General features: G+C 36.8%; 1 protein-coding gene across 5 annotated transcripts in view; it reads right to left on the minus strand.

The window, feature by feature from the left end:
• The window catches only part of dnmt3aa (DNA (cytosine-5-)-methyltransferase 3 alpha a), a 59,861-nt gene that overhangs the window by 15,653 nt on the left and 16,576 nt on the right, over positions 1-27,632 (minus strand). For 4 of the 5 annotated variants that reach the window (XM_079255321.1, XM_079255320.1, XM_079255318.1 and 1 more), the window contains exons 4-7: positions 17,502-17,625; positions 17,110-17,147; positions 16,900-17,016; positions 1,395-1,598 (exon numbers count right to left, since the gene is read on the minus strand). In XM_079255321.1, the coding sequence (XP_079111447.1) occupies positions 1,395-1,598; positions 16,900-17,016; positions 17,110-17,147; positions 17,502-17,625 (483 nt within the window). The remainder of the gene's footprint in view (positions 1-1,394; positions 1,599-16,899; positions 17,017-17,109; positions 17,148-17,501; positions 17,626-27,632) is intronic. The other variant, XM_079255322.1, reaches the window with a different exon arrangement.

The following is a 27,632-nucleotide window of genomic DNA, read 5'->3' on the forward strand; positions in this document are numbered from 1 at the left end:
AACTTTCCTCCTTGCTTACAAGCCCCTTCATGCTCCTGCCCTGCTACCTGTCTGACCCTTTTAGCCTCTACATCTCATCCTGAAATCTCTCCCCTACAGATAACAGAGACAAGCACCTTCAGGCTCCAACAACGTGGAACTCATCAAGGAGCCAAAATACTGATACTAATATTAATAGTACATTTTATTTATAAAGAGCTTTTCATGACAATTTACAGCAAAACAACATGAATAAGAATAAAAGGGCAATTTATATTTAAAACAGGAATAAGCTAAATAAAATATGAAATTGTTTAGAATATTTTAAATCATTAAAGGCAGCTCTTAAAAAACAATGCATTTTAGTCAGTTTTTAAAACAATGTTAAGTCAGAGCATGCAAGGGTTTCTTTAGGGAGTGAATCCCAGAGAGTAGAGGCAGAAACCGAGAAAACCTAGTAGGTTTCTGTCACAACTAGTACCATCGAGGCCATTGCTTAAAAGCCGCCTTACAGACTAGGATTCTGCTCATTTATAACCTTGTTTATTGCCCTTTTGGTTCATTTTGTCAAATTTTTTCACCTAGTTTTCTGTATAAATCAGCATAAAATATTTAGTTCATGTGTCACTCAAAAGCGTGAAAGTTTGCCTTAACAGTTTGCAATGTTCCTGTCAGGATCAGCTCTAGATCTCACTTTGTTCAGTCCCTGGAAGGACAGTGGGAAAGTGACCTCTGTTCTGGTGTTTAGATGAGTTTTAAATGAGGTGCAAAGATGAAGCGATATGTACCAGCCTTTTCCACGTTACTTTTAAAGTCGGTGGCAGTGTGGACTGTCTGATTTTTGTACGCATAATTAAATTAAAAAGGGAAAGAATTTAGAAAATTGCAAATAATTTATTTCTCTTTAAACAAAAAAATAGAATAAAAGTGGATCATTATATATTTGTTCCAGTTAACAAAACCCAACAAAACACCTGAAAGTGATGTGGAAAAGGCTGGTACAGTAAATAAAAAATCATTTCATCCTGTCTCACACCACCTGACACTGATTTCCAACCCCCCCAAAAAAATAAAAACACCACCCCGGACGTGACATAAATGACCTGTCTTCCCTCACCGTTCTCACACTCATCAAAAAGCTAAATAACAGACTTTAAATAAAAATCCATCTGTGTAATATAACCTAATATACTAAAATATAATTAAAAAAACAATTTAACTTACATAACAGCCATTTCTCATAAAAGAAAACAAAAACACATAAATGGCCTCTACACGATAAATAGGATCTTTTCTGGTAAAATAAAAAAAACAAAACAATAAATGTCAACTTTTTCACCTCAATAAATTTACTGAATTACAGAAAAGCCAGTGCAGATAATTTAGCTGAACCAAAACCAGACAGAAAGTCTCACCTGGTACTCAATCTCACTGGGTGTGCCCTGGTCTCCCCTGGCAACCGGCTCCGGCGTAACGGCGACCGTTGGAGAGGCGGGGTCTGTGTGTTGTTGTGAAGGGGGAGGGGCTGGGCTTGCTGGCTCCTCCTCTTTCTGAAAGTCAGCCTCTGATAGGTCATCCATCATGTTTATCTCCGCCTCTCTGTACGCCCGCCGCTCAGCCTGCGGAGGAAGAAGAGCTCATGAGCAAGGCAGGCTCCAATGGGCCCGTTGACTCATGTGGAGCACAACGATGATAACAATCACAAAACTATTACATCACCAACTTCTACAACAACTACGCACAATTCAGAATTGATGGATGACTTCTCAAATTTTCCTTGTGGGCAAAACTCCTACACACACACACACACACACACACACACACACACACACACACACTCTCGTACGCTTCATACGTTGGCTTCCTACACTGGTGCTGATTAGATAATGGATTAGTCATAAAATTAATACCTTATAACCTTGCAGCTTTGGAGAGTTTGCTGTTGGACTATTTGGGAACATTTCTGATTTTCTGAAGCTAATTTTGTCTATTTTAATAAGAAAAATCTGTTTTTCCTTTTCAGTGTTTGATAGACTGGTTGACCAAAGTGAAGGTATTTACACCCACTTAAGAAAAAATATCAAATTGAACCGAGAAAAAAGGCAGTCAGTTTTCTCAGTAATGATGATGCCATGCTCAAACTGACTTCGATCATAACCAATGACAAACGCACACACTACACACTACTACATATACTATATCTTACAAGGTTCAAATATTTTCTTTTTTCTGCAAGGGTAAAAAATAAAAGTTTAGAATAATATAAAATCAGAGCTTTTTCACCATATAAAACATTTTTCTGCTTGTGTATATCCATTATGAGTGTATGTTATGGTTTGGTTTTAATAATTTACTTCAATATAATTTGTTTTGTTTTTTTTTAACAGGAAAACAAGGCCACACACTTTGATTCAATCAATAAATAGTGTGCGTGTGCCACACCTCCAATGTGTCACATGTAACCGCGGAGAGGAAAATCTTTGCACATTGGCACCTTTTTGGGAATTTCCAATAAAAGCAGTCAGATACAAACAAGTGACTTTGCTTTTTGGTAGGATGAACAAAGAGAAACTGATTCTTATCACAGAGAAAACACATAATAAATTACATAATGGAAATTAAATGTTTTTATCAGAAAAACAGACTAGTCCAGCTTCAATACGATCAGCCTTACATTAGCTTAAATATATATTTCCCATCTTTTATCATGGCTGCATACAACTGCGTTTGATCACATCACACATGTGTGCCTCCCTGTTTATATATATTTATATATTTTTTTATGTATGTATGTATGTATATATATATATATATATATATATATATATATATATATATATATATATATATATATATATATATATATATATACATACATATATATATATATATATATAAATATTGTTTTGATTTACTTCTATTTGCCCTATTACAAATACTTTAATGAATAAAATATCTCATCAATGTTTTCTAGCTGATCTGGTGGCTGCTCTGGATCAAGGCCTTACTGGCCTGGGCAGTAGGGACAATACTGTAATCGTTCTTCTAAACAGGAAGTGAGTGTGGAGAACGGGCGCGGTGGGGAGGCAGTTCAACGGGTTCAACTCAGGAAGGAGAGACAGGGAAGAATTGGCGAGTAAATAGGATTATCTTATATATGTGGAAAATACAGTGCAGACAGAAAGACAGTGCAGCTCAGTCTGAGTGAGAGACAGAAGCTAGGGTCAGCATCTCTACTTCTATAAAAAACAATAGTTTTAATATGCAGTCATATAGAAACACAATCAAAGGAAAAGCTCAGCTTTCATATTGTTCCTGAAGTCGAAGCTTCTGGGAGCTTTAAAGAGTACTAATCATTTAGAAATAGACGATTTTATGTGGAAAACATTCTTGTTAGCATATTTGACATGAAAAGTAATGGGAAAAAATGCATCATATATTTTAAATTCTCCATTAACATTAACTTCTGTTCTGTTAAAACATAAATTTAACAATAAAGTTAACAACAAATCCCTATTTACAGTGTCAGTAATCTGCTGGTCTATCCCAGTTCCTCGTTCCCAGCAGGAATAAGCAAATGGAACACACTGCAAGGTGGATTCCCAGCACAGAAATAAGACTTCCAAGCTGCAGAGGGTATGAAACAATGACTCTGGTGCAACATTTAAATGTAACCTCACCACTAAGGTGCTCAAAAATACAGTTAGCCAGTTCTGAGAGGCATAAACTATGCAGAAACGGGCTCCTTTATGTACTGCTATTGATTACATTGATGCACCGATCCATTTTCTTAACTACTTTGTCCAATTCAGGGTCGTGGGAAGCTGGAGCCAATCCCAGCAATCAGTAGGCGAGAGACAGGGTACACCCTGGACGGGTCACCTGTCCATCACAGGGCCAATTATTAGGGGTGGGGTATCAAATAAAAGAAAAAGAAATTGAATATCTGGATTTTTTTACTTCACAATTTTAAAATTGATATTTTTGTTAAAATTTCTGTTTTTTGTTTTTTTTTTCAAAATAAATAAAAATAATCCATTATTAAATTTTTTTTGTCATTTGTATTGTTTAAAGTGATCTTTTCACTCGTCTTTTTGGGAATCATAGCAGCAGAATGATGGTCTGGCTACTGTGTTGTTTTTTTCCTAATTGTTTTCTCGTAATTTTTCCTTAATTTCAAAGTTTTTTTTACATTTTTCTTTAGTCTACACAAAAATCAGTCATTTCAAAGAATTGCGAGAATCGCAATTTTTAATCAAATCAGCAAAAAAAAAAAAAGAAAAAAAATTGTAAATGAGTCGAATTGGAACGAAAGCATATCATTACAGTCCTTTCAATTATATTTATGAAAACAATAAACAATGTTTTATTTTGTTGACTCAGATCATGAAATGATATTGCAAATGTGCATCAGTGGCTATTTTTCACATACGCAGGTTATAACTATCAAAAAATGTGTTGAGAATGAGCTTAGCGTGAGATTTTTATGAATGTGAAATAAAAAAGAAGCTCATATAAGACATCACACTGATATGGTATGATAAATCGATCTTAAGCAGCTGCAGAAGTGCGTGTCTATACCAGTGTCCCTTAATACTACGACTATTAAGCCATATAAAATGCAAACACTTGTATCGAGTTTATCTGAAAACGTGCACGTGTGCAGTTTGTGGGAATGAGTTAAACTACGCTCCACCTTGGCAAGCACCTGCAGAGGATCAAAAATTGTCAGCAGATCAAATTCACCAGATGACAGAGGAGCTCAGCTGAAAAAGTAAAACAGTCTTAAAAATAATCATGAATCATAAGAGCCCATAACTCCACTGGAGCATTTCAGTAACCTCAAAAGGCAACACATGAGAACCATTTGGATTTTATTCCAGCTGAGCTGGAAGTTGTAACGTAACTGTGAACGTGTGAAACAAGCAAGAAGGGAGAAAAAAAAACAGGACTTTTCTAGAAAGAAAGGAAGAGAGGTAGAGCACAACAGGCAAAGCGGGGGGGGGGGGGGGGGGGGTGCTGAAGACGTAAATTCAGCTGGAAGAAACCGTAAAAGTGAGAGTTTCGGGTCGTGACAGGGCTCTCCTCAGTTTGACTCTGAGGTGAGAAGGTCACTTCTTCTCGCTCCTGTTGACCTCTGACCTCATAAAATCCTAATCAGCCTGTTACATGGACCATAGACACCCCCTCTACACACACACACACACACACACACACACACTTTTTAAGGGAATCTCCATATGTTGCCATTGTTTTCTGAAGGCTACTTTCCTAATTCCTGACTTCCTTTTGCTGCATGTTTTACATTTACAGAATAAAAATAAAATCAGAATTTCACAGAAACAATTATGAATTAACTTTTCGGCTGATCTTCTCTCAGAAGACATTAAAGTTCTTCAGTGTATTTAATCCGAATCACTCAGATTTGACAAACTTTGTGGGTGTCTTGCCATCTGTTGCAGGACCTCATGTTCGTGTGGACTGAATATTTAAAGTCACTGCCAGAGCTGTGGCCAATCACATGTTATCCTGATGGTATCTAGTGATTTTTAATCAAGGGCTGCAGGGCATTCTAGTCATTTCTCTAATGGGAAAAAAAGTTTCAAGGGTTTTTAAGTAATTTAACAGTATATTTTTTATTGATAAAGCAGAATGATTGTTATTTTTTACCGTGTGTTTTTGACTATGTAAATAGTTCATAAGCATCAGGTTGTACTAAAAAAGAAGACTAAAAATCACAACCCATTACAACAGTTGTATGTAGTTTTGTCATTCTTTTATTCATTTGCACCTTTTATCTCTGAACAGGAATCTTTTGATTTTTGTTTAATCTCACCGAAAACATCTTGTGAAAGAAATGAGAGCTTTACAACCAGCATGCTGATCATCACATTAATCCTCTTGTTAGAAAATGAGGACCTGACTTCCATTGTTGAGAGAAATCAGCTAAAATCCCACTTGGTGGATGAAACTGTGTGTTGCCTGGCAACATTAGCTGGTTGAACACTCCACCAACACCCCACTTTTTTAGTTTTTTTCCTTTTGAGGATAAGGATGAGTCACAGGTGACAGATGAACATGCTATCATCTGCTTCAGTTTCTGTGAGTTACCTCCTATTATCAAACAGCAGTTGTAGAAAACACAGACATGGGTGCGACCATAGTTATGCTGTAGTCTTTGCTTCAGTAAATGCATCAGATCAACATCACCTTTCTCTTTTTAAGCATGTAAAAAATTATGTCAGTTTTGCTTTTTAAATGGTTGTCTCTTCATATTTGACTCCATTTGCTGAAAGCATCCAGGGCATACTACCGAGTGACCTCTAAAGCCAGTGATTGTGGTATATTTTTTAAAAACTATTAATACAATTGCATGTTATTAGTTTTCCTATCGTTCTTTTGCACTTTAGAATTTCAAAGACCTATAAAATGTATGGTTTACATTCCTTTCTGACTTTATTATTTAACATCTAAGTTAAAAATGCTGCAATTAATTAAATGTGACAGTGAGATTTCAAATTGCCTACTAAACTATAAAACAAGTAATTTGGCCAAATTGGCAGCATTTCATCTGGAAGACTTCCACCTTGCTAGAACGCATTCAAGGCTTCTGCTATGAGACCCACAGTGCAGACATTTCTTTGAATTGATCTTTTTTTTTTCCAAACACACACGTTCTTTTTAACTACAGTGTTTTTTTTTCTCTAAGAATTGTCAAATCTACTGAGTAAATATGATAACAACGAGGCAAGACGAACACAAGAAAACTGCAATTTACAACATGCAACCTGTTGCTATTTAGAAAAGACACCTCCTCCAAAGCAGGACAGTGGACCTGTACCGTAGATGTTGTCTTATAAAAGTTATCTTTGGTTTTTGTGTTACACCCTGACCAAAATGAAGGTGTCCTAAGCCTCTTACTGCTTTCATGTTAGTGATAAATAAAAGTAGGAAGGGACAGAAAGCAGTAGTAACATTGTGAGTTACAACTTTGAACTTTGAGAAACCTTACAGCTTGGTCAGTGTTTTCACTCTTTGTGCCGCCCCCATGACCTCCGACCCCTCACCTAATGACCTGACCGATGAGCCAGCTCTTAAACCCCGCCCCCATTATGAATGTGACTGACCCTGACCTCGAAATGAACCCAACATTGCTCAACAAACAGTTAAAAGAGGAGTGAAGACCCTCTCTCACATCGTCAATAAGCAGAGTGATCAATTCTTTCATTCGCATCGACTGCAGCCGTGAGACATGTTAAAGAAAAACAGGGCTATCGAGCTCTCCTGAGGCCTCTCTTAATGAAATGGAAAAAACAACATGTGTCTGATGGCTGTTTACACACAATAAGAAAATGCCTGAGTTGGTTGTAGCATAATTATTTTGTGGCTGTTCTATTTTCTAATCACTATGATATCTGGTGGACTTTTAAATGGCTTTGTTTGGGCAGTTTAGATATTTTAACAGATAAACCAACCAAAAAACAAACCAGAAATCCAAGCTGATGATGTTTGATTTCTTTGTATATTTAGTATATCAAGATATAATAATATCTTTTTATACATACTAAGCTTTATGGTTGGGTTTTTTTCTTAAGTAAGAAAGTCCCTGATATGCCTTTAACCAAACCTGAAAAGACAAGTGAGCAGAAATGGTGTTGTTTTCTCATGCACAGAATATTTGTGAGCATTTGCATTTTTGTACTAGTTACTTGAAAAGTAGCAAATCATTGAACTTGCAAACAAGTACACATAATGTGTAATGCATGCATAATGGGTCAAAACATTTGTCTAGCAGTTGTTATAAACATAATGTTGATGCTGCACATATTTTTCTATCAGACGACTAAGCAAGACTTCCACCAAATGCTTATACTACTGTAGCTACTCTATCTGGCAAAGAAATATTTTAGTTTCATTGATGGATATTTCCGTAACGACCCACTTTTGAATAAAGCTTGCAAAAAACTGTGTCAGAGACAAAGCCTAGTATTTTCCATTTGTATTTACCATCTGGGGGTCCAGACCCCCACACAGGGGTGCCAAATAACCTGGAAAGATTTCAAAATTACTGAAGTAAAGTGAAACAATAATGTTTTAATCTTATTTTTTCCCCTGATTTATGGCCAAAAAATAATTTTCTCCCAAACTAAAGAAGAAGGAGACCGTTGGTGACAGCACTGGTCAGAAAGGCTCATCCTCAACATAAAGCAGCCACACTTGCAACCCTGACTGCTTCATTGTGACTGACTAACACATTTGTGAAAACTATTTAGGACCTAAGCTGGGGTAGAGGTGGGAGGTGAAGAGTTAATGGATAAGGTTAGTTATTTACAGTTGGTTTTAACCAATGGAAAAGAGAGAAAAGTTTAAAAACTAAAACACAAAAAAACAACTCATTCTTTTCTGTCAGTGCAATTATAAACAAAAAGACATCCTATTACCTGAATTTCAACTCTTTCAACGCTCCTCTGCCCCCATATTTCCCCTGTGTTTAAACATGGGATGTAATGAAGGTAGGAGTAATCTTAAATAATGGATTAAGCATCATTTTACTTCAAACAGCAGGCTTAAAACCAAACTTTCCATGAGAAAACCTAGCAACAAACTAGTGTGCATCACTTCCTGTTTTAAAGCCTAAACTTCATGCTGCTTTTCTACACACTCCTGCATCCTCAGTAACACATGCACACATGGAAAAGAAAGAAGGAACCACTTACAGGCCGGTAATGGCAGCTATGCAACTGTAACCCTTCCTCCCTGACTCTTTTCCTCTCTGTCATTTTCTTCGTCTGTCACTGTCTTACCTCCTCCTCTTCCTCCTACTCTTTCCTTTCTGTGAGTCTACTCAGCTGCACTCACCCTCAAGCCTTCATTACTCTCTGCTGATTGGCCTGCAGTGAAGTGTGTGATTTAGTGGCTCCTTCACCTAACAGATGTTTACGTGAACAGCACACACATCCACAGACTGATGGTGTAGGGTTGTGTCTGCTGGCCCCGAGGCTTTCAGAGTGCTGGCACACATGCAGATTTGGATTAGTGTTGGTGTGTGTGAGGTGTGTAAAGTCAAAGGTTAGGTCCTCAGAGGTCACAAGTCATTATGATGTGTTTGGGCACTTACATGCACACACACACACACTAATGGCCTGAATGTAAGATTCAGTAACACAGCGAGACATGAAGGAGTGTAACGTGACAGGAGAGATGGTAAATTAAAGCTGTCATGATGTCTAAACAAAAAATCTGGAACTTGATGAGACAATGTTCGCACTCTTTAGCTAAACTGAGTCAAGTGGAAATTCTTACTTAAAGCTGCACGAACCCAAGATTTTGTACCTGTAGGGGGCAGAAGAACTCCATAACCAACAGGAAGACATGTTTCTGACACGTTTTTCATCAGACTTAATCATGGATGGATGGACATTGATCATCTTTGTTCAGTGAAAAGACTAAAAAGCTTGTTAAGCACGTAGAGATTCAACAAGTATTTTCACTTAAATACATCAAAATGTAGAAAGAATACATTTTTTCACAAATGAGAATCGGTTTAATCTTAAAGGTTAGGACCCATTTATTTTAAGACATTTATATTCACACAAAGAACAAAACAATAGCAGAAATCAAGAGTAGTCTCTGGTGATGTGACGCTTAACAAGGTCAACATTAGCTCTACTTTTGCCTCTAATTGGGTCTCCACCTAATTGAGAGATTTTTAAGATGCATTTCAAGTGAAAAGACTTTTTTTCTCTCTAAAGAGCTAAGATTATTACAGTCCAGGGTCTTTTTGAATTTTCTCAGGTTAGACTGAGAAAAGAAAAAAGAAGCCTGGAGCACTTCATGGAAGGACCTGCGTCCAACTGGATAGTCCACTAGCACCTTCCTACGATGTCCTCTATTGTTTGATTTCGTGCTTGTGTTGTTCTCACCCATATGTAAGTTGCTTTGGATAAAAGCGTCTGCTAAATGACTGTAGAATAGAATAGACTAGATGGATCATGCTATACTCCTTAGCATGCAACAGGATTGGCCACAGTCAAGCAAGAAAGTATGCTTCCTTCCATTTATTTAAAACATGTTAATGTTCAAGTCCTAGAACGCATCTTCCACTTAACAAATGGTGCTTACAGGCTTATTATCTGATTTGACCACTTTCTTGTTACATCTAAACTACTTTGCCTTACTCAGTATGGGACTTACCTACTATGACAGAGTTTCTTTTACAAGCAGGAACAGTATTACTGTGGTACAACTTGTAGTTAACAGAGTTCCAGTGGAGAATAAAGCTGAAAGCACTGAGAAGGAATGGCAGATATAAAATGCTGAGAGACATGTTTGATGCTACAAACCTCACCAAGAAAATTTAAGGTGATGTAAAACTCACAAAGGGGTCTGGTTTAGGATGAGATGGTGTGGTTGGGTTAGGGTTTGGGTTAGGGTTGGTGCAGTTTGGTTGGATAAACCTTCTCTGTTGCATTTCCACAGTCACCCATACTTCTACCTGACAGACTTCAGCCAGATAGCTATTGATGCGTTGGCAATGTATAGCTATAGTGTTTTGTCATAGCAACGCAACATCTTCCTTTTTCCGCCAAAAAGTCAATCTCAGTACAGGACAGGGGGAATTACTGACAGGCAAAAACTGGGAAAGGTCCAAAAAAATATAATCTGAGCCAACATACATTTTTGGGACCCCTCCATTATGATCCCAATCTTACCAATTCAATCCTAAAGTGTGGAGAGTGACATGTTGCAATCCATTGATTGATCCAAATATTCATCACTTCCTGTGCAGCTTGGCAATTAGAACAAAGCAGGAATACCGCATGTTTAAGAATACTGTGGATTTTTTGTTGTTGAAAGCCACATGCGCAGCAGAAAATACACACATGGCTGGATGTTCACCATTCTCATCCTGTGTTTGTCACATTCTTCATTGTTATAATTCAAGGAAGGCTATAAACAGCTATGACATCATGCTGTTACATAGCTGACACATCTAGCATTATGGTTGGCTGTGGAAACAGCAGATATCAGTGTTTCAAATCACAACAAATCATGTCCAGAGCACGATCTGTTGGTAGAAATAGGGTTACTCAAACCTTATTGGTTGATTAATCTGATTTCACTGCTCTTTAGTTACATCGATGGTATTTTTTCTCACTCATTCTGGGACTGGGAATGACAGATTGTCTATTTACAAACATTACTGTGATACAACTTAAAGTTAGCAGATATAAAATATATATATATATAAAGTCAGTTCAAGATACAAGATAAAACCTTGAAACATTGAAGCATAAATAAATAAATAATACACAGGGAGACATGTTGTAATAAAACAAGTCTGACCCAGAATACTCAGGGTAATCTAAAAGTACAACCACCCTACTACGGCTGTTTTAGGGGGGAAGATCTCCCCTCTAACTCTATTTCGACCTGAGTTCCTGTGGTTGAAAAATGAGGAGACTGAGGAAAGGACCCCTTAAGATTTTGGCCAGTCTTCCTGGAAAAAGGTTTCTATTAAAAAAGGTCTCTGATGCTAACAAAATAACCTGAGAATGATGTTAAAGAAAGCAAAGAGGACATACTACAGTATACATAGGAATCACAGTCCCCCACATATCTTCTGCCTTGTTTATATTATTGTAAATGAGAGTAAAGTTAACAGGGTTCCCTGAACAGAGATGTGATACTGATGGAGGTTTCAACAGCTGGCTGCAGTTCAGCTGACTGACAGAGCAATTTCACACACACTTACACACAAGTAAAAACAGAAATCTGCAGTTGGTTAACCTCTGTCTCCATCACAGATTTCTTCATTTTCTTTTTTCTTGTCAAACACAAACATTTGCTCTATTTTTCTTTTATTTATCAGTCATTTGCTCCATCTATTTTCCATTCTTTGTCATTCATTCCAATTAAGATTCCTGTTTTTTCCTTTTACTTCATTTGCATTCTTACTTTTATTAATGTGTTCATGTTCTAAAGTATTGCACTTAATGTTGGGGGGGCGGGGCGGTTAAACTAAAGCTATTTCATGCTTTCTGTTTGTTCTCTGTGCAGTATATGGGAGGAACATGTTTTTCTTCTACTGCGCTATATTTATCCTACCTGAAGCCAATTAATCTATCTAGACTTTACATAAAAACTACAATAGGCAAATATTAAAGAAAATTAATTTATATTTAGATATTTATTGTAACTTATGAAGCGATGAAGTTATGAGATATCTAATTTTTTTGGTCTATTTTTATTTATATCATTCGGTAATGTTAAGAAAAGTTCAGTCTTTTTTAAATTTAAAATCTTTATTTTGACACACTGTTTTTGGAAATATTTACCTTTTAACTACCATGTAATATGTAAAAAATATCATAGTGTAATCTTCTGCTTCTTGGTATTTTAATAAGGGGGCAGAAGACAAATATCAGATTGTGTTCAACAGGTTTTTTACCATAAATCAAAATATGTCATGCTGTGCTTTACAGGGTTAAGAACGCTTTAACTTGGAGTACGTTACCTTTTTGTGTCAATTTCTTTCAGAAGCACATGCAAAAAGCTCGAGAGTTGGTGATGAGTCAGTAAGTAACAAAGTAACAAAGTGCTGACAGGAAGTCACATATGCTCTACCTTCTGCCATCTGTCACGTGTACATGCAACAGTTTCCAAATCTGAAGACCAGCTGGTGTCAGTCTGGCCAACGGAAACAAGTGTGCAGTATTTACATATGGCTCCAACTTAAACCTACACAGACCTGTTTAGTCACATCTTTCAGACTCATTTATAATTTATTTAGAACTTCTTATGATTTTGTGTCACGTGTCTTACATATTTTGAGATTGTGTCCATCAAGCACCAAGTACTGAAAACAAGTTCAAACAAGGAAACTTGTGGTTTCTGTCTAAGCTATCAATCTATCAGCGTCTGTTTCACTCACACACTCACATCTGAATGTCAATCTATCAAAAAATTCTGACTTACTATCTGTCTCTCATGACCCTTTGTCCATTTTGTCTCTTCATTCATTTTCTATACTGATTAGTCTAATTAAGAGTAAGATGTAGCATATCCCAACAATTATTGGGCGAGAGGCAGGGTACATCCCGGACAGGTCGCTCGTCCATCATATTTAGCCTCTTTGCAGCCATAATTTCACAGATCCACTTGAATTATTATGCATCATATGATATTTGTATATAATTTGGGTGGGAATATTTTTTCTATTCACAATTTTAAAAACACTATTTTTGTTAAAAAAACATTTTTTTCTTTCAAATAAACAGAAATAATCTATCATTTTTTTGTTATTTTCATCGTATTTATTGATCATTTTACTTGTCTTCTTGGGAATTATCGCGGCAGAATGATGGTCTGGCTACTGTGTTGTTTTTTCCTCATTGAAATGAAGAAAAATGGAAAGCAAAAAAGGTTTTGTACATTTTTTGTTTTGAGTCTCCACAAAAATCAGCAATTTCGAAGAATCGCGAGAATCACAATTGAAATCGAATCAGCACCCAAAAAATCGGAATGGAATCGGTACAAAAGCATGTCGTTACAGCCCTTATGTGTCTTTGGGCAAAAGCCAGGGTACACCCTGGACAGCTCGCCAGTCCATCGCAGGACCAACACAAAGAGACAATCACGCTCACACTCACTCCTATGGGCAATTTAGAAACCAATTAACCTAACATGCATGTCTTTGGACAGTGGGAGGAAGCCGGAGTACCCGGGCAAAACCCATGCATCCACTTATTGTTACCGTCCATCAACCTAGGAAGGGGTATAAGACAATTTCTAAACAATTTGTAGTCAATCATTTAACAGAGAGAAGGATTATTCACAAGTGGAAAACGGTCAACACAGCTGTCAATATTCCCACCAATTGGATGCACCAGCAGGTTCACTTTAAGGTCAGACAATGCAATGCGGAGAAAAACTACAAAAAAACTACAAAAAGCCTAACAGCTGAGACAGATCTGAGTTAGCATGTTAAACGTACATTTAGATAAAGGCTGAACAAGTACAGCTTGCTTGGAGGGGTTGCAGAAGAAATCCTCTTCTCTTGAAAAAGAACATGGCAGCACATCAAAGATCAGCTTTAAATCTCCTCCTTTAAAATGCCAGCATATGTCATTACCGTGGTCAACAAACCTACAAAAAAGTCATAACAGGCAACTGAAAGTAATGAATAAAGTTGAAATGTCAGGTGAAAATTATAAACCTCACCAAGCCAATAAAAATGGTAATGGTGCTCCCAGACAGACCTTTGTATTTGTCTGTAGCAGTCATTGATGAAAACTTATCCAGCATGTACATGACAGTTTAATGATGGGATGCACGGTATGGATCTATCTGATTAAACTGGAAAGGTGCATCAAAATGAAGAGTATCTCTATATTGCCGCTGCACTTTCTAAATCATGCTGAATTAAAATCTCTTTGAGAAACAAAAAAAATAAAAGAGAGAACCAAAGCTGCAGAGAACAAAAACAGAAAAGCCAATAGATTGCAAGATAAAGAGTTCATCCAACACAAGCAAATTTGTAAAGGGGAAGTTGACTCCCCTTCACTGTAAACAAACAAACTCTGCAGGGTAAAGGCAGGCAAACCAAACAAGCTGTGTGATAAAGCCTTAACACAAACTCAGAGTTGAATTCGCTGCTAACAAAAAGGTCAAATGTTAACTAAACAGGTCTCTAGATGTCAGTATTTTAACCTAAAAAGACCAACTCTAAGGACACTTTCTAATAAATTTAAGGATCTGGTAAAATAACAAAGGAGCCAAGCCCAAAGAAAAGAACAGAAAACCTTTATAAATAAGGTTGTGTCATGACAATTAGTTATTGTTTGGTGAATAACAACTAATTTAGTGAAATGTCTGTGCTACATGCAGGTCTGCCCACACATGGACACGCTAAAGCGGACTAAGCTATGCTGTTGTAATAGATGGTATAGCATTGTCTTGGTAAATATTCCCTGGGAAAGGTGCGCTTCTGGTGGCTGCTGCCTCAGTCTGCCTGGTTCTGTTATGTACTGGAAGACGGGATGCTGGCTCAATGATAATATAATGTATTCTGAAGACATAGCACTGGGTGATATGACCAAAATCTCATTTCCCGATATAGCTCATTTTATATCCCCATAATGATATACATAACAATATAAAATGTTTTGTGTAATTTTGTGTCAGTCATCAGTTATTTGTCAGATGTGCTTGGCAACGGCAGTATTGATCTCCTTCCATCTGCGGGAACTATGGCCTATGACGTTTCACTGGTAAATACCCGTTGCAGTGTTTTCATCTGGAGTTTATTATGAGCGCTTTCGCCTCCACTTGACACTGCTTTTGCTCGTTGACTCTTTTCTTTATTCTGTATTCTTTATCCTGATTTTTGCGCAGGTGATGAAATGAGTTAGTTGTGTCGGAGTCCATTGTTGGGACTGTGAGCTCGTCTGTTGTTGGTAAAACATTGGTCTTTTTATATCGAAACCGCATCCATGCGGCAGAAATTTTCCCTCTTTTATAGACAAGCCCATCAGTTTCGGTTAGCTGGTCATTATTTAGTGAATTACCCTGCATTGAAACGCATTTGCTACAGTCTTTCTCCATGTTTGTTTATGTATTGCTGCATGCATGCCGTAAAGTCCACTTTAAAGCACCTTATTGTGGCGCAAACAATAGAGTCTCATATGAAACGATAGACATTTTCTATCGTCCAAACAATATATATCGTCATATTGCCCAGCCCTATGAAGACATAGTCTGAATGAGAGCATATTTACACTAAAGACTGTGTCTACTTTCCAGCTTCAATGGTGTCTTTTAGACATCAGTGTGCCTCCAAAGCATCAAATGTAAACTGAGCACTGATAAGAAGCCTTATAATCCTTCAGCATTAATTACTTTTCCAGCGTTTTGTTTCCTGTTAGGGGTAAAATTGTAATCTACCTATGTTTCTGTAAAGCAAATGATAGCCTAATTGTTTAAAAAAAAGAAGCCATTTTTATGACAACTGATACTTAAACACTACAAGTTATCCAAGAAAAAACATCAAGCAAGAGTAAATGCTTGAATTTTAATTACAATAAAGACTTTAACACATGAACAAGACAATTTAAAAAAAAAAAATCTTCATGAACTTGAGATACCCTGAGTGTGTTTTATATGTCTGGCAAACCAGTGAACACATGTGGAATGGGTTATGTTCAAGTAGAATTAGTGCAACATTTATGTTTTGAATCTAAGCCCTGACCTCATGACTCCACATAGAGACATAATGTTCAGAACAACAGGCAGAATGGAGTGATGATCATAACTTCCCCCTTAGGGAAACAAAGTTGGAGCTGCTGAAATGCTTTAAGGAGAGCAGAAGCAAGTGATGGCGCGCTTTAAGGTGGGTGGAGCGGCAGCAGGCATGCAGTGTGTTTTGTGAGTGATGCAGTGGACTCAAGCCAAGAGCTTAAATGTTTTAAAGCATAAAATAATCTCAAGAATTTATGATGGTTCTCCCACTTTATTTGGTAAAAAGAAACATTAAAACAAAAAAAAAAAAAACACATTTGAGGTAATGTCCCTGACATATGAAATAAAGCCATCAATCTTGATAGCAATACTGCCCAGCATGCACTTCAATGTCATGCTGTTGAGGGTTTTCCCCTTCGCTTGACTACTCAGCATGGCACAAAGCAAACTACTGGTAATTTCTACTGTAGTTTGGCTTCTTTAATAGGAAAAACATCTTCCTGTAAAACGGTTCAAAGACCAATTAAGCTTTTACAAGACTCGACAGTACAAAAGAGGTAACTTCATTTCTTTTTGTCTCTAATGAGTTAATTGTACTCTGATTGTTCTTGGTTTTCCTAGAGGAAATATTTTGTAGTGAAGACAGATATTCACACAGACAGAGACATGTTTGTCTCCCACCTCCATCTTCCAGTGACTGAGCCATTCTTCTCTCTGCCTCCTACTGATGTAGTATGGATCTCCAGCCTGGAAAGTCACTCTGGGGACCGGCCTCCTCCGCAGTCTCCCAGTCTCACCCTGCACACCAAAAGAAGCACAAATGAGACGGCCGTTAGCTTCATTTCTAGATGCAGAAAACAAGCAGAAGTGTATTATTTACTGGTTTCTCACCTCCCGAGGGGAGTCGCAGTTTCTGTCATCTGGCTCGTCTGCAGGAGAGGAAAAGTTACAGGAAATGGGTCATTTGTACAGATTTAACAAGAAGTTTAATGAGGAGTGAAAGTCATGGTTTTCATCATTCTGTCTCAGCTTTCATATTTGAAATCAAAATGCCCTCAAACATAGTAATCTGGAAGCTATTTAGCTTTGGGAATTTCAGAAAACTAACAAGAGCAGACAGGTTAATTTTTTTCTAATAGAAAAAAATTAGACAAATCAGGCTCATCGTTAATTCAGATTTGAAACATTTAGGTTAGTCATTAAATACTGTCAGAACAACACTGTATCTGCACCGCAAACACGAGCAAAGTCACATTATTTTAACTAGGATGCTAAATTTATACCCTTATTCTTCTCAGACTGCTCCAGTTTCCGGCGGCCGCGCTTCTTGCGAGGGGAAGGTGAGGGCTCCGGCTCCTCAGGCGGAGTTGGGAGGGCGTTTGCACAGGGGTCAGAGGTTGCCATCTCCTGGGGAACAGACAGAGCAAAGTCTGGGTCTGAGAAAACTCCTGCTCACCCTCATCTAGACCATTCAAAGGGCAACATGTACACAGTAATCATACACACACGTGCAGGGTTTAAACACACATAAAACACTGCAGTTAAGGAGCTACTGAGATACTTGCACAGACTTATAAGTCTGACCTTGTTAGTACAATGTAGAGGCTGGTACGTCCAGCAAATTGTATCTGCATAGGCTGCGCTTAATGAACACCCCCCCCTCCAGTTAGCACACACACACACACACATGCACACACAAAAACAAACACACTTATTGGATAAGGATGGGGCGTGTTAGAAATGAGATTATGAACAGTGTAAATGATTAACAAGCACATGTAAGGGGGAACTTATGTTAAATTATCCTAACTGCTCAAGAACTAAATGTAGCATTTGATAAAATAAGCATAACGTGATCAAACAAATGTTTAATAAAATATTTAGGGAACAAAACAGTTAGTCTAATTAGGTTTTTCTATTAGCTGAGCAGCATTAGTGATACTTAACTCTCTGCTCTGCAAGACCAGCAGGGTTTTTACATGTGTGCGCTGCTAACACATTTTATAGATGCACTGTTCGAAAGTGGAACTTGAATATCAAGCTCAAAGGGTACGCTAATGCTAGCTGCCACTAACAAGCCCACAAAGTCTGTAATGAGCAGCTGAGGAGGCCTGTAAAAAGCAGAGTACAGAAAAGGTGACGAAAAGGCCCTTGGGACAGACTGATTTTGTTTTTACACTGATAAAAAAAAAGGTTTAATTTAAAGATGCAGTTTTTTTGGCGCTTTAAAGTTTTTAAGTGTCTAAATCGTCACACATAAAAAGAAAGCTTGAGCACATACACATATAGGGCCACTTATTTCCTGTTGCAACAACCAGAGTCTGAGAGTTAATGCAGGATCAAGTAGCACTAATAGCCAGCTGGTTTTTTATGTATCCAGTCTGGATGTAGACGTTTAAATGATCAGAAGAACTCTGGCTTTGATAATCTTGAAACATATTTTATAAGTAAAAAAATAAAATTTGCATCAACTTCCATTAAAATGCACACCTTAGAAAAAACATGACAGCTGATTTTGCAACACACATTATGAGATAAACATAAAATAAAACTGTCGGGACTTCACTTAAAAACATTATAACAAAAACATAATTTTTGATTTTAGCAAGTAAAATAAAAAGACAAAACATTCAAAGTGCATAAAATCAAAGTAGCCACCAAAATTCAACCACTTGGGTCAAGTTTAAAGCTTACTATATTATGTGTTTGAAAAGGTACATAAGAAATAATAATACTAATGATAAATTAGCTCACGTAATTTTTTTTTAAAAACTGCAAACAAAACAATCTTGGGATGAATAACTGGTGACGGACTTTAACATAAAAAGAGGATTGAAGCGGTGTCTATCTTGTGCACATGCAGTACCACCACGTGGCCTTTTCACGAGCACATGGCTTTAACATTCATTACCTTAAACCCAAAATAATATCAAAGCTGCATTAAGCAATTAAAAAGACACACAACATAAGTTTCTAATGCTAACTTTTAATCAAACAACTGACTACTTACACATTCAGCAGAAACAGAGGAATCTGGACTTGCAGTCATCTTTTTGGCCACATGTTGAATGTAAATTCATTTCAGGCCTGGTTTGGTCCACAAACTCCTGAGAAAAATATCTGGATGTCTTTGGATTGCTATGAGTTCGACGTTCTTCAGCCACTTCTTTCCGCCACTTAGCGCTAAACAGGAAGTGTACAGCCAGCTTGATTGAGTTGGTTATACACTTCCTTTTGTGAGAGAAGGTGCACTGGTGGAGTTAGATTTGGGCCTGAATGTCGCTGCATGCTGCAGACTGCAGTGCTGATTTTAACTTTGATTCAGTCCAACTATCAGTATTTATTGCTTAATGCAGCTTTTTAAAGATAGATGTTGGAGGTGGTTATGACCAAAGTTTCGCCACAAAGATGTCTGAGATTCATCCAACTCTGAGACATTTTCAGGCACAGATTCCATCTGGCAGTGACGACAGATCACAGAAAACACAGAAGCTACTTTCACTACGTGCAGCGGCACATATGCAGGTTATTCTCGTTCACCTTCTGCAACAAGTCCTCACTGACCTACACTTCCTCTTCTCTCTGAATCTAGCGCTGCCTTGATCTTGCATGACAGATAGCATGGAAAGTACCTGACTTTTCTCTTCATCTAACAGACTCCTTAGGTGTGTTTACAATATTTTCATACAGTGAAGGGCCATATAAGGTCAGAAAAAACTGTGACGATGCCCAAGCGGAGGCTAAACAGAACAGGATGTAGCAAACAATATAACAATAGTGCAGCAAAAATAACAAAATAAGCAATTACACCAACATGCAATGATGTAGAAAAGACAAAGTTGTCTACAGTCAAGTTGCAAATTAAGGACATAAAAAGTCATATTTCACCTCTTTATTCACACTCAATTAAAAATATGTTTCAGCATGGAGCACACATAAGAGCATCTTCTGTACAGATGCTCTAAATGTGGCGCCGTCGCCTAATTAGTCACAATTCACTCCTAAATACATAGCACTTGTAGGAGAATGGCATATAGCTACATCTAAGCAAACACTCTATTTAAAACAAACTAAAGTCATCATTAAGCTCATTATTATCTATATATATCCAAACATCTCACTTTGAGAGCCATGGCAGCAGCTACAGGAAGTGGCTTTTAGAAATGACATGTTAAAAAAGGCCGCTTTCTCTAGCTGGTGCCATAATCAGCTTAATTTCAGGAAACATCAATGACGAGGATGAGCTGTGGTTTGGTTCTGATTAGTGTTTTGCTGAACTGAATTATGTACATTGCTGTTTTTGTTGTTGTTTCAGGGTGCTGATATTTGTTAATTCTGGGGTTGTTTGGGTTGTATAGTATATTGTAAACCACACAGATATGATAACATGTAAATCACATGGGTAGAAATATAATTTATAAAGTCCTTGGGAATTTTCTTCCAGTATGAGAACAACTGAATGATTTAGTATTTCTTGCAGTATTGTAACAAACGCAACTACCACATCTGTAAGTGATCTTGAAAGCTATTAATTTTTTTCCCCAATGCATCTTAGATGAAAGAGAAAAATTGATAGAGGCTTAAAGAATACTTTAGAAAACGCTCTGCAGTGTTCTCTAAAGTACATGCCAATGTCTTTTTCTCTGCTGTGAAGCACAAAAGTTAGCCCATATTTGGCAGAGAAACAAGCTAAGTCAGCAGATATTAATATCACACATATGCAGAAATCTGTGCAGAAGGGGATATATTACTTTTTCATTGTACAATATACTGATGTGTTCTACTGTTTTAGGCAGATAGTAGATGATTGATGATCATATATGATCATGAACATATTGTTATTTTCCCTCCTTAAATTGTAATGGATTTATCAACACTAGGAAAACTAACTTATATTTAAAACAAGCCATACTTATCTTTATATAATGTTTTAAGAAACCTGTAGACTTCCTCCTGCTTTAAGAAACTTGTATAATTTTCTTTCAGAGGCAATTCTGAAAGTAGCCATACAGACCAAATTAGACCTTAATGTGGATGTCAAGTGTTGATTATATGGAATATATTTAATTCTGAGGCCTTTATCAGCTAATAGCGATGGCAACCCAATCCACTGTGCATCCCTATCATCCATAATTAAACCCTCCAGTGGCTCCAATGATTGGACAACTGACAATCCCAGTCATTAATTGAAAAAAGTGAAATGAAAAGACAACAAAATGCTGAACATGAACTACTGCAGCATTTCCCAATTATAAGCTATCTGCAGGAAGACAACATTGGATTGTCTTCGCTGGTAACACTTTCTACCACATTTATTTGTTTAATAAGATTAAACCTGTAAATGTTTTCTCCAAATTATTAAAACTAATCTTTTAATCAAATTGTTTGCTCAGGTTCATGTCTCTTAACACCACCCTATTTGCAAGAATCACAGCCCGTTTACAAAAGATAAACACGCCACTACAAATAAAATAGCATCAGGTTTCCTCTTCAAATACTAAAAATTAAAACACTTTGCCACAAGCTGAGTGTCAATATCTGAATTAAATTATTTTTGATCTGGCTAAAACAAATATCTAATTACACTGATAGTAGGCCCTATATAAAGTACATATACTTTTGTATTTTTGTTCAGTCCGGTTTTAAATATCTCTCTGAAGCTATCACTATGGTTAAAAAGCAGACAAATCATATTACAATGGCATATACTAAAGCATATTAAAACAAATAAATGTAGATCTGCTTATATAAAACTTTATGAACGCCAATATTTGTTTGAAATGTGTGTAAATGGACTAAAAAGTTGCATCATTAACTGCAGTCAACACTAAAAGTAAAACAGCAAAATAACAAACAGTATCTTACAATTGCTCCTTGTTAGTATATAGTTATAACAAGAAAATTCTAACTAAAAAAAAAGTAAACATAAAAGAGAAATATTATGTTAAACACAATCACAATTTAATGCACTTGTTTTGTTGTTTCTTAATAGTTAACAGCCTTTAAGCCCACTTGGCTTCAATTAAAGCACTTATTAAGCATCCATTTAGTCTGGCAGCTGCAAATAAAGTGAATATTTACAAGTAAAAGCTCATGATGAACTTCACTTTAAACCATTTACTTTTACCACAGTAACTGTGACACTGTTAAGAGCAATGTTTACCTCTGTTTTGAGGTATATGACTTCTCTAAACAACATATGTGAAGTGGTTTAATTCTGCGTGATTTGCAACCAAACGTAGTGCATTTGAATGAGCTGACCCTTTATACTGCTTCCTTTACTTTTAGCCGTCACACTAAAACAATGATTTTTTATTTTATCTACCAGCCACAAGTCTTGACGTATTTTGTCAAACACCACAACCATAATTTTTTCACAATGCCTTTGACCTTTGTAGCAAACCTGACCTGCACATATGTTAAAAAAGGGAATTGAAAACTCCTCTTAACAAGTCCTTCTAAAAAAAACATTATTCTGGATGAAATATTGCTTTTAAGATGCTTGCAAAGTTTCATTATTCATGTCAGTTTACATCACAACTGTGAAGCATTTCATGTAAAAGCATAGTTTAAGAACTTGGTTTTACTGTATTGAAACCTCTTCTAAGGTGCCAGAGAGGAAGACAACAGCTCTAAACACACATGGATAACCAGCTGCTCCACATGTGCGTCCAGCAGATAGAAACTTAGGAGAACCATGAGAGGAAATAAGACGAAGCCAATATATCTTAATTTAAAGCTAAATAGCAGCCAGGAAAAAAGTGAAAAGAAACTAAATATGAAGGTTTAATATCCCCGTTATTACTGCAGTAATACAATCATGTGAAAATGAAAGTGCTCTTGACATCAGTTCAGTTCTTTCCAGTTCTCAATTAAAAATAACTTGATTCATACCATAATTTACTAGAAACCCTTGAAGAGTGTAGTTCTCCGCCAAGCAGCTCATGTTCACCCACATTGTGATTTCCTGTGTTCTAGTCCTACATTCATTTGATACGGATACGCTATTAGAGTCCCAGGTACACTGATGATGAATCCAAAGCGTCTTGGCTATATTCTGGTGTCTGTTGCATGTTTATATCTTAATATGTCATTGCAGTAACGGAATTTACAAAGGTCCTCTACAAAGTCTCATTCTCTGGCAAACAACCATGGCAACAAGTCCAGTAGTTTTTGCATAAAGTTGTTCACAAACAGACAGACAGAAAAACTGATAAACACCGGCAAAAACATAACCTCCTTGACGGAGGTAAAAATCAAGCCTATACAGCATCAAATAACCAACAAAGCAACATTTTATTACATTGTGCCACTTTTTCATTGAACAAAAACTTAACCTAATCCAGAAGCAGCATATGGAAAAAGCACATCCTGATTTGAATTCTTGAGAACCAACATTGGCAACTTGTCATTGTTTCATTGTTGATGATGTTATTCTCTCATAACTATCGAGGAATTTTGACAGACTGAAGTTGTTTTGGTTGATGTTTGCAGTTTTCTGTATGGAAAAACTCTCTTGAATTAATTTGTATCAGGCTGAAGTGTGGACTTTGGATTATTGCAACACCTTGAGTTGTTTCTTTTTCAGTCATTCTGTTGTAGGTTTCCTGCCATTTGGGATCATTGTCCTGTTAAATGATCCAATTGCTTCTCTTTGATCAGCGCTGATGTCTTTCTTCCTGACATTGTGTGAAAACAAACATGAATTCAAGCTTAAAATTACAAATGTACAATTTGAATGCATTTAAATTTACAGCTCGTGCCTGCTGCTTATTTAATTTTGTATATACTTAATTTTAGGAGTAACTATTGAGAACATTTCCTATGAATTGCGCTTGTTTCACAGAGATACAACAGACGGTATAAAGCCCCAAACTTTTATCTTTTAACAATGTAACAAAATCACCAGTGACAGAAAAATTTTATTTAATATTAAAAACTGTGTTTCTTTTGGTCTCTTAATCACTTTACAAAAGTAAATATAATTTATAAAAGTAAATATAATTTATAAAAGTAAATATAATTTACAAAAGTGTCATATAATTTAGATTTTACTTTAAGTTAAGATTTACACGAAATATTGTGACTACTACTGTGTAAAGGGAACAAGCAGCTAAAAAAGCAGCTTATTCTATAATTTAGCAGATGATGATTTAGCTTATGAGATCTAGGTTTTCCTGATAGTTGATAGCTTCATCCTCCCGTAGGGGGAACATGATTCCAGTGTGTATAGGTGTTTGGATGTGTGTAGATATAAGTGGGTGTGTTTGTGCTTATGTACATGCAAATGTATGTAGGTTGTTCCCTTTCTCATTCTTTCTATTTTCCTTCTCTCTTTCTCTCTCTCTTTTTCTCTCTACGAGGTGTATTTCTGATTTCTCTTCTTTTCGATTCTCTTTCTGTCCCTCTTCTGTCTTCTCCGGTCCAGTCCAGCAGTACAAACTTTGTAATACAAACAATTATGCAAAATAAATAGAAAAATAAAATAAGAATTTAGAATATCAAGGGGAGCATTATGTCTTTGATGCTTCCATTGGCAAAGTAAATTTGCCCAGCAGAACACATCCATAAAATCATTTTGCCTGCTTAAATGCTGGACAAGACAAAAAAAAAAAAAAAAAAAAAGAAAAGAAAAAAAAAGCAGCTTATTCATTGAAACTTTATTTCTTACAGCAGTACGTTTAAAATGAAAATGTGCAATAAACTACTTTTGAATTCCTTATTGAATTTTGAGCCTAATAATACAATTTATTGCAATGAAAAATGTCTTGAATGTAAAAATACCAAACATAACAGGAGGGTGTGCTTTCCTTTTCAACATGTTTTGTGCATAAAGGGCAAGTGTGGGCTGTTACATGTTATGAAAGTGGGAGTGAAGGAAAAAAAAGAGGAAAAGGCAAGACCCCCGCCTCCCCCACCTCTCTGTTCCCTATAGTTAGTGTCACTTATAGCTCCACCCTGAAGCTCTACACAATGGCTCTTTCCAGGATACTATTCACAGTGTGTGTGTGTTTGTGCATGTGTGTAAGAGAGTTAATCTATAACATTTGTGCCCGCCAGACAATTAACTTCTAGTCCACTAGAAACTGTGATATTCCAGCTATACAAGAGGACTGTACAGCAGTGTATATTATTTCTTCAAGTGTTACTGCCACTTGTACATTAATGTGATAGATGGTGTTATTACAACAAACGCTGAAGAACAAGTACTCTTACAGCCTTTCAGGCATGTTTCTTACACACACTGTTTAAAGTGAAGTCCTATGTGGGTTACATGTGTGTGACAGGACCCACATTAAACCTGCCTGCCTTGTCAGAGCTCAGACATCAAAGCATGATCAGACCTGCTCACCCGCACATGAACAGCACACTCTCTCTCCCTTCATTCAGTGTGTGTGTGTGTTTGATCAGCTATATTGACTCGCTGTTTCTGCCGCAGAGTTCAGTCAGCACAAAGTGAGCGACAAGAAGATGAATGGTGAGGGAAATATGGATGAGAGGTGCTGCCAAAAACGTGAAGTCAGAGATAATGATTAAGTACACCACACAGAGTCATTACAGTAATAATGTGGCTCTGGAACACAACACACAGATTGTTACTGCTGGACAAAAGGTGACTGGAAGGTTGCCAGGTAAAACCTCCAGTCAAGGAGGTGTGGTGGGGGAAGAGAGAGACAGTCACCTTGGGTAAAAAATACCAACAAATTCCCTGTGACTGAAGAGGGAACAAAGAGATACGTTCGGCGCATTCACACTGGTGCTGTTTGGTCCACTTTAAACAGATCCTAGTCTGGCTCTGGTTTGTTTGGAGTAGTGTGAATGGCAATTAGGACTCTGGCGTGGACCAAAGAAGCAAACCCAGGAATGCTTTAAAACAAGTTGTCTTGGTCTGCTTACAAGTGAAATCTGCTATAGTCTGCTGACAGAAATGGAAAGAAAATGGATCATCCAGTGAACCAAAAAGTGACATGGGATGATATGTTCGATACTCATCCATGAAAACCACATTCGATTTAAACACCAAAGACAAAAATAGAAACCCTAAGACTGAATAAATGTATTGTTTTTCTTCTTTTTTCCTTTTGGTCAATAGTAGTTTCGGGGAATACCTCCCATATCAATTAACTGCTGTAACTTTGTGACAGGGCTGAGGCGGTTTGGTGTAGTGTGAACACAAACCAAACCACACAAAGGTGTAAATTTTTGTAATTTCTCACCCAGTCACATCATACATGTGTGTTGTAATAGTAGTAAGATTAATCATAATCAGCAAGAGAGAAAATTTCATTCATTCATTTCATAGCAACCACAGCTACTTTACTGAAAGACGCAAATATAAATCATGGAAATAAGTCTGTACATTTCTAACGAGCTTGAAAGTAAATATTTTGCATAAACATCTTTGTTCTACATAGTCATGTCCCATTAGGCAAGCTTTCTTGTAGTTTCTTTAAACAGACTTAATGAATAGTTTTCCACGCTTCTTGGAGGACTTTCTAAAGCTTTTCTCTATATCAATCAATCAATCAATCAATACTTTATTAGGTCCCCGAAGGGCAATTTGTGTGCAGCCGGTAGCATAAAAGTGCAATCAGTCAACAACAACAAACAATAAAAATAGTAAAATAATAAAATAAAAATAGTAAAATAATAAAATAATAATAAAATAATATAATAAAATAATAAAAGGCAAGTTACATAACAGTGGAAACATGGTAAGATGAGAACATCACAGCACATAAAGCGACGCTAAAAGTAGCAAATTAACAACTATGATTTATTTAAAAATCCAATGGCTCTTGGGATGAAGGAGTTTCTGACTCTATTGGTTTTAAACTTAGGCACGCAATATCTCCTGCCTGAGCGCAATGGCTGAAACTGCCTGTGCAGAGGATGGGCAGGATCTGCAAGGATATGTTGGCTCCCTTTTGATCTGTTCCCTGTCAGGATGAGCCCACCATGTTTCAATAATGTCGAAGTCCAGGTTCTGGGGAGGATTCATTACTCCTTAAGACCTGTTGTCATTTAGCTGACCATTTAGCTTTCTTTATGAATAGCTTATTGACAGCTGCTCTTCCATACAAACCATTTTCTGATGAGGCTTTACTAAATGCATCAACTAAAGGTCCAGATGCACCTCTTGGGTCTGTGCTTGGTCTTTACTAGACCTTTTACTTTTTCTTGAAGACATCACTTTCAAATACTGTTCATCTACTGTATAGTTGTTTGTTTTTTTGTCTGACACTTCTTCAATTCTCTACTTGTCCAGTTCTCTCACATTTTTTGGCATGCTACACTCCATGCTGAAGTATGCCAAGTTTTCATCTATTAGCTCTTTGAGAATCCCCGTATTGGTGTAAAAATGCTGTTTTATGTCTGTCATGCTGTTTTATATTTGGCATATTTTACAGATG

This window comes from Telmatherina bonti (genome assembly GCF_933228915.1).
Source record: "Telmatherina bonti genome assembly, chromosome: 16".
In the NCBI taxonomy this organism is placed as follows: domain Eukaryota; kingdom Metazoa; phylum Chordata; class Actinopteri; order Atheriniformes; family Telmatherinidae; genus Telmatherina; species Telmatherina bonti.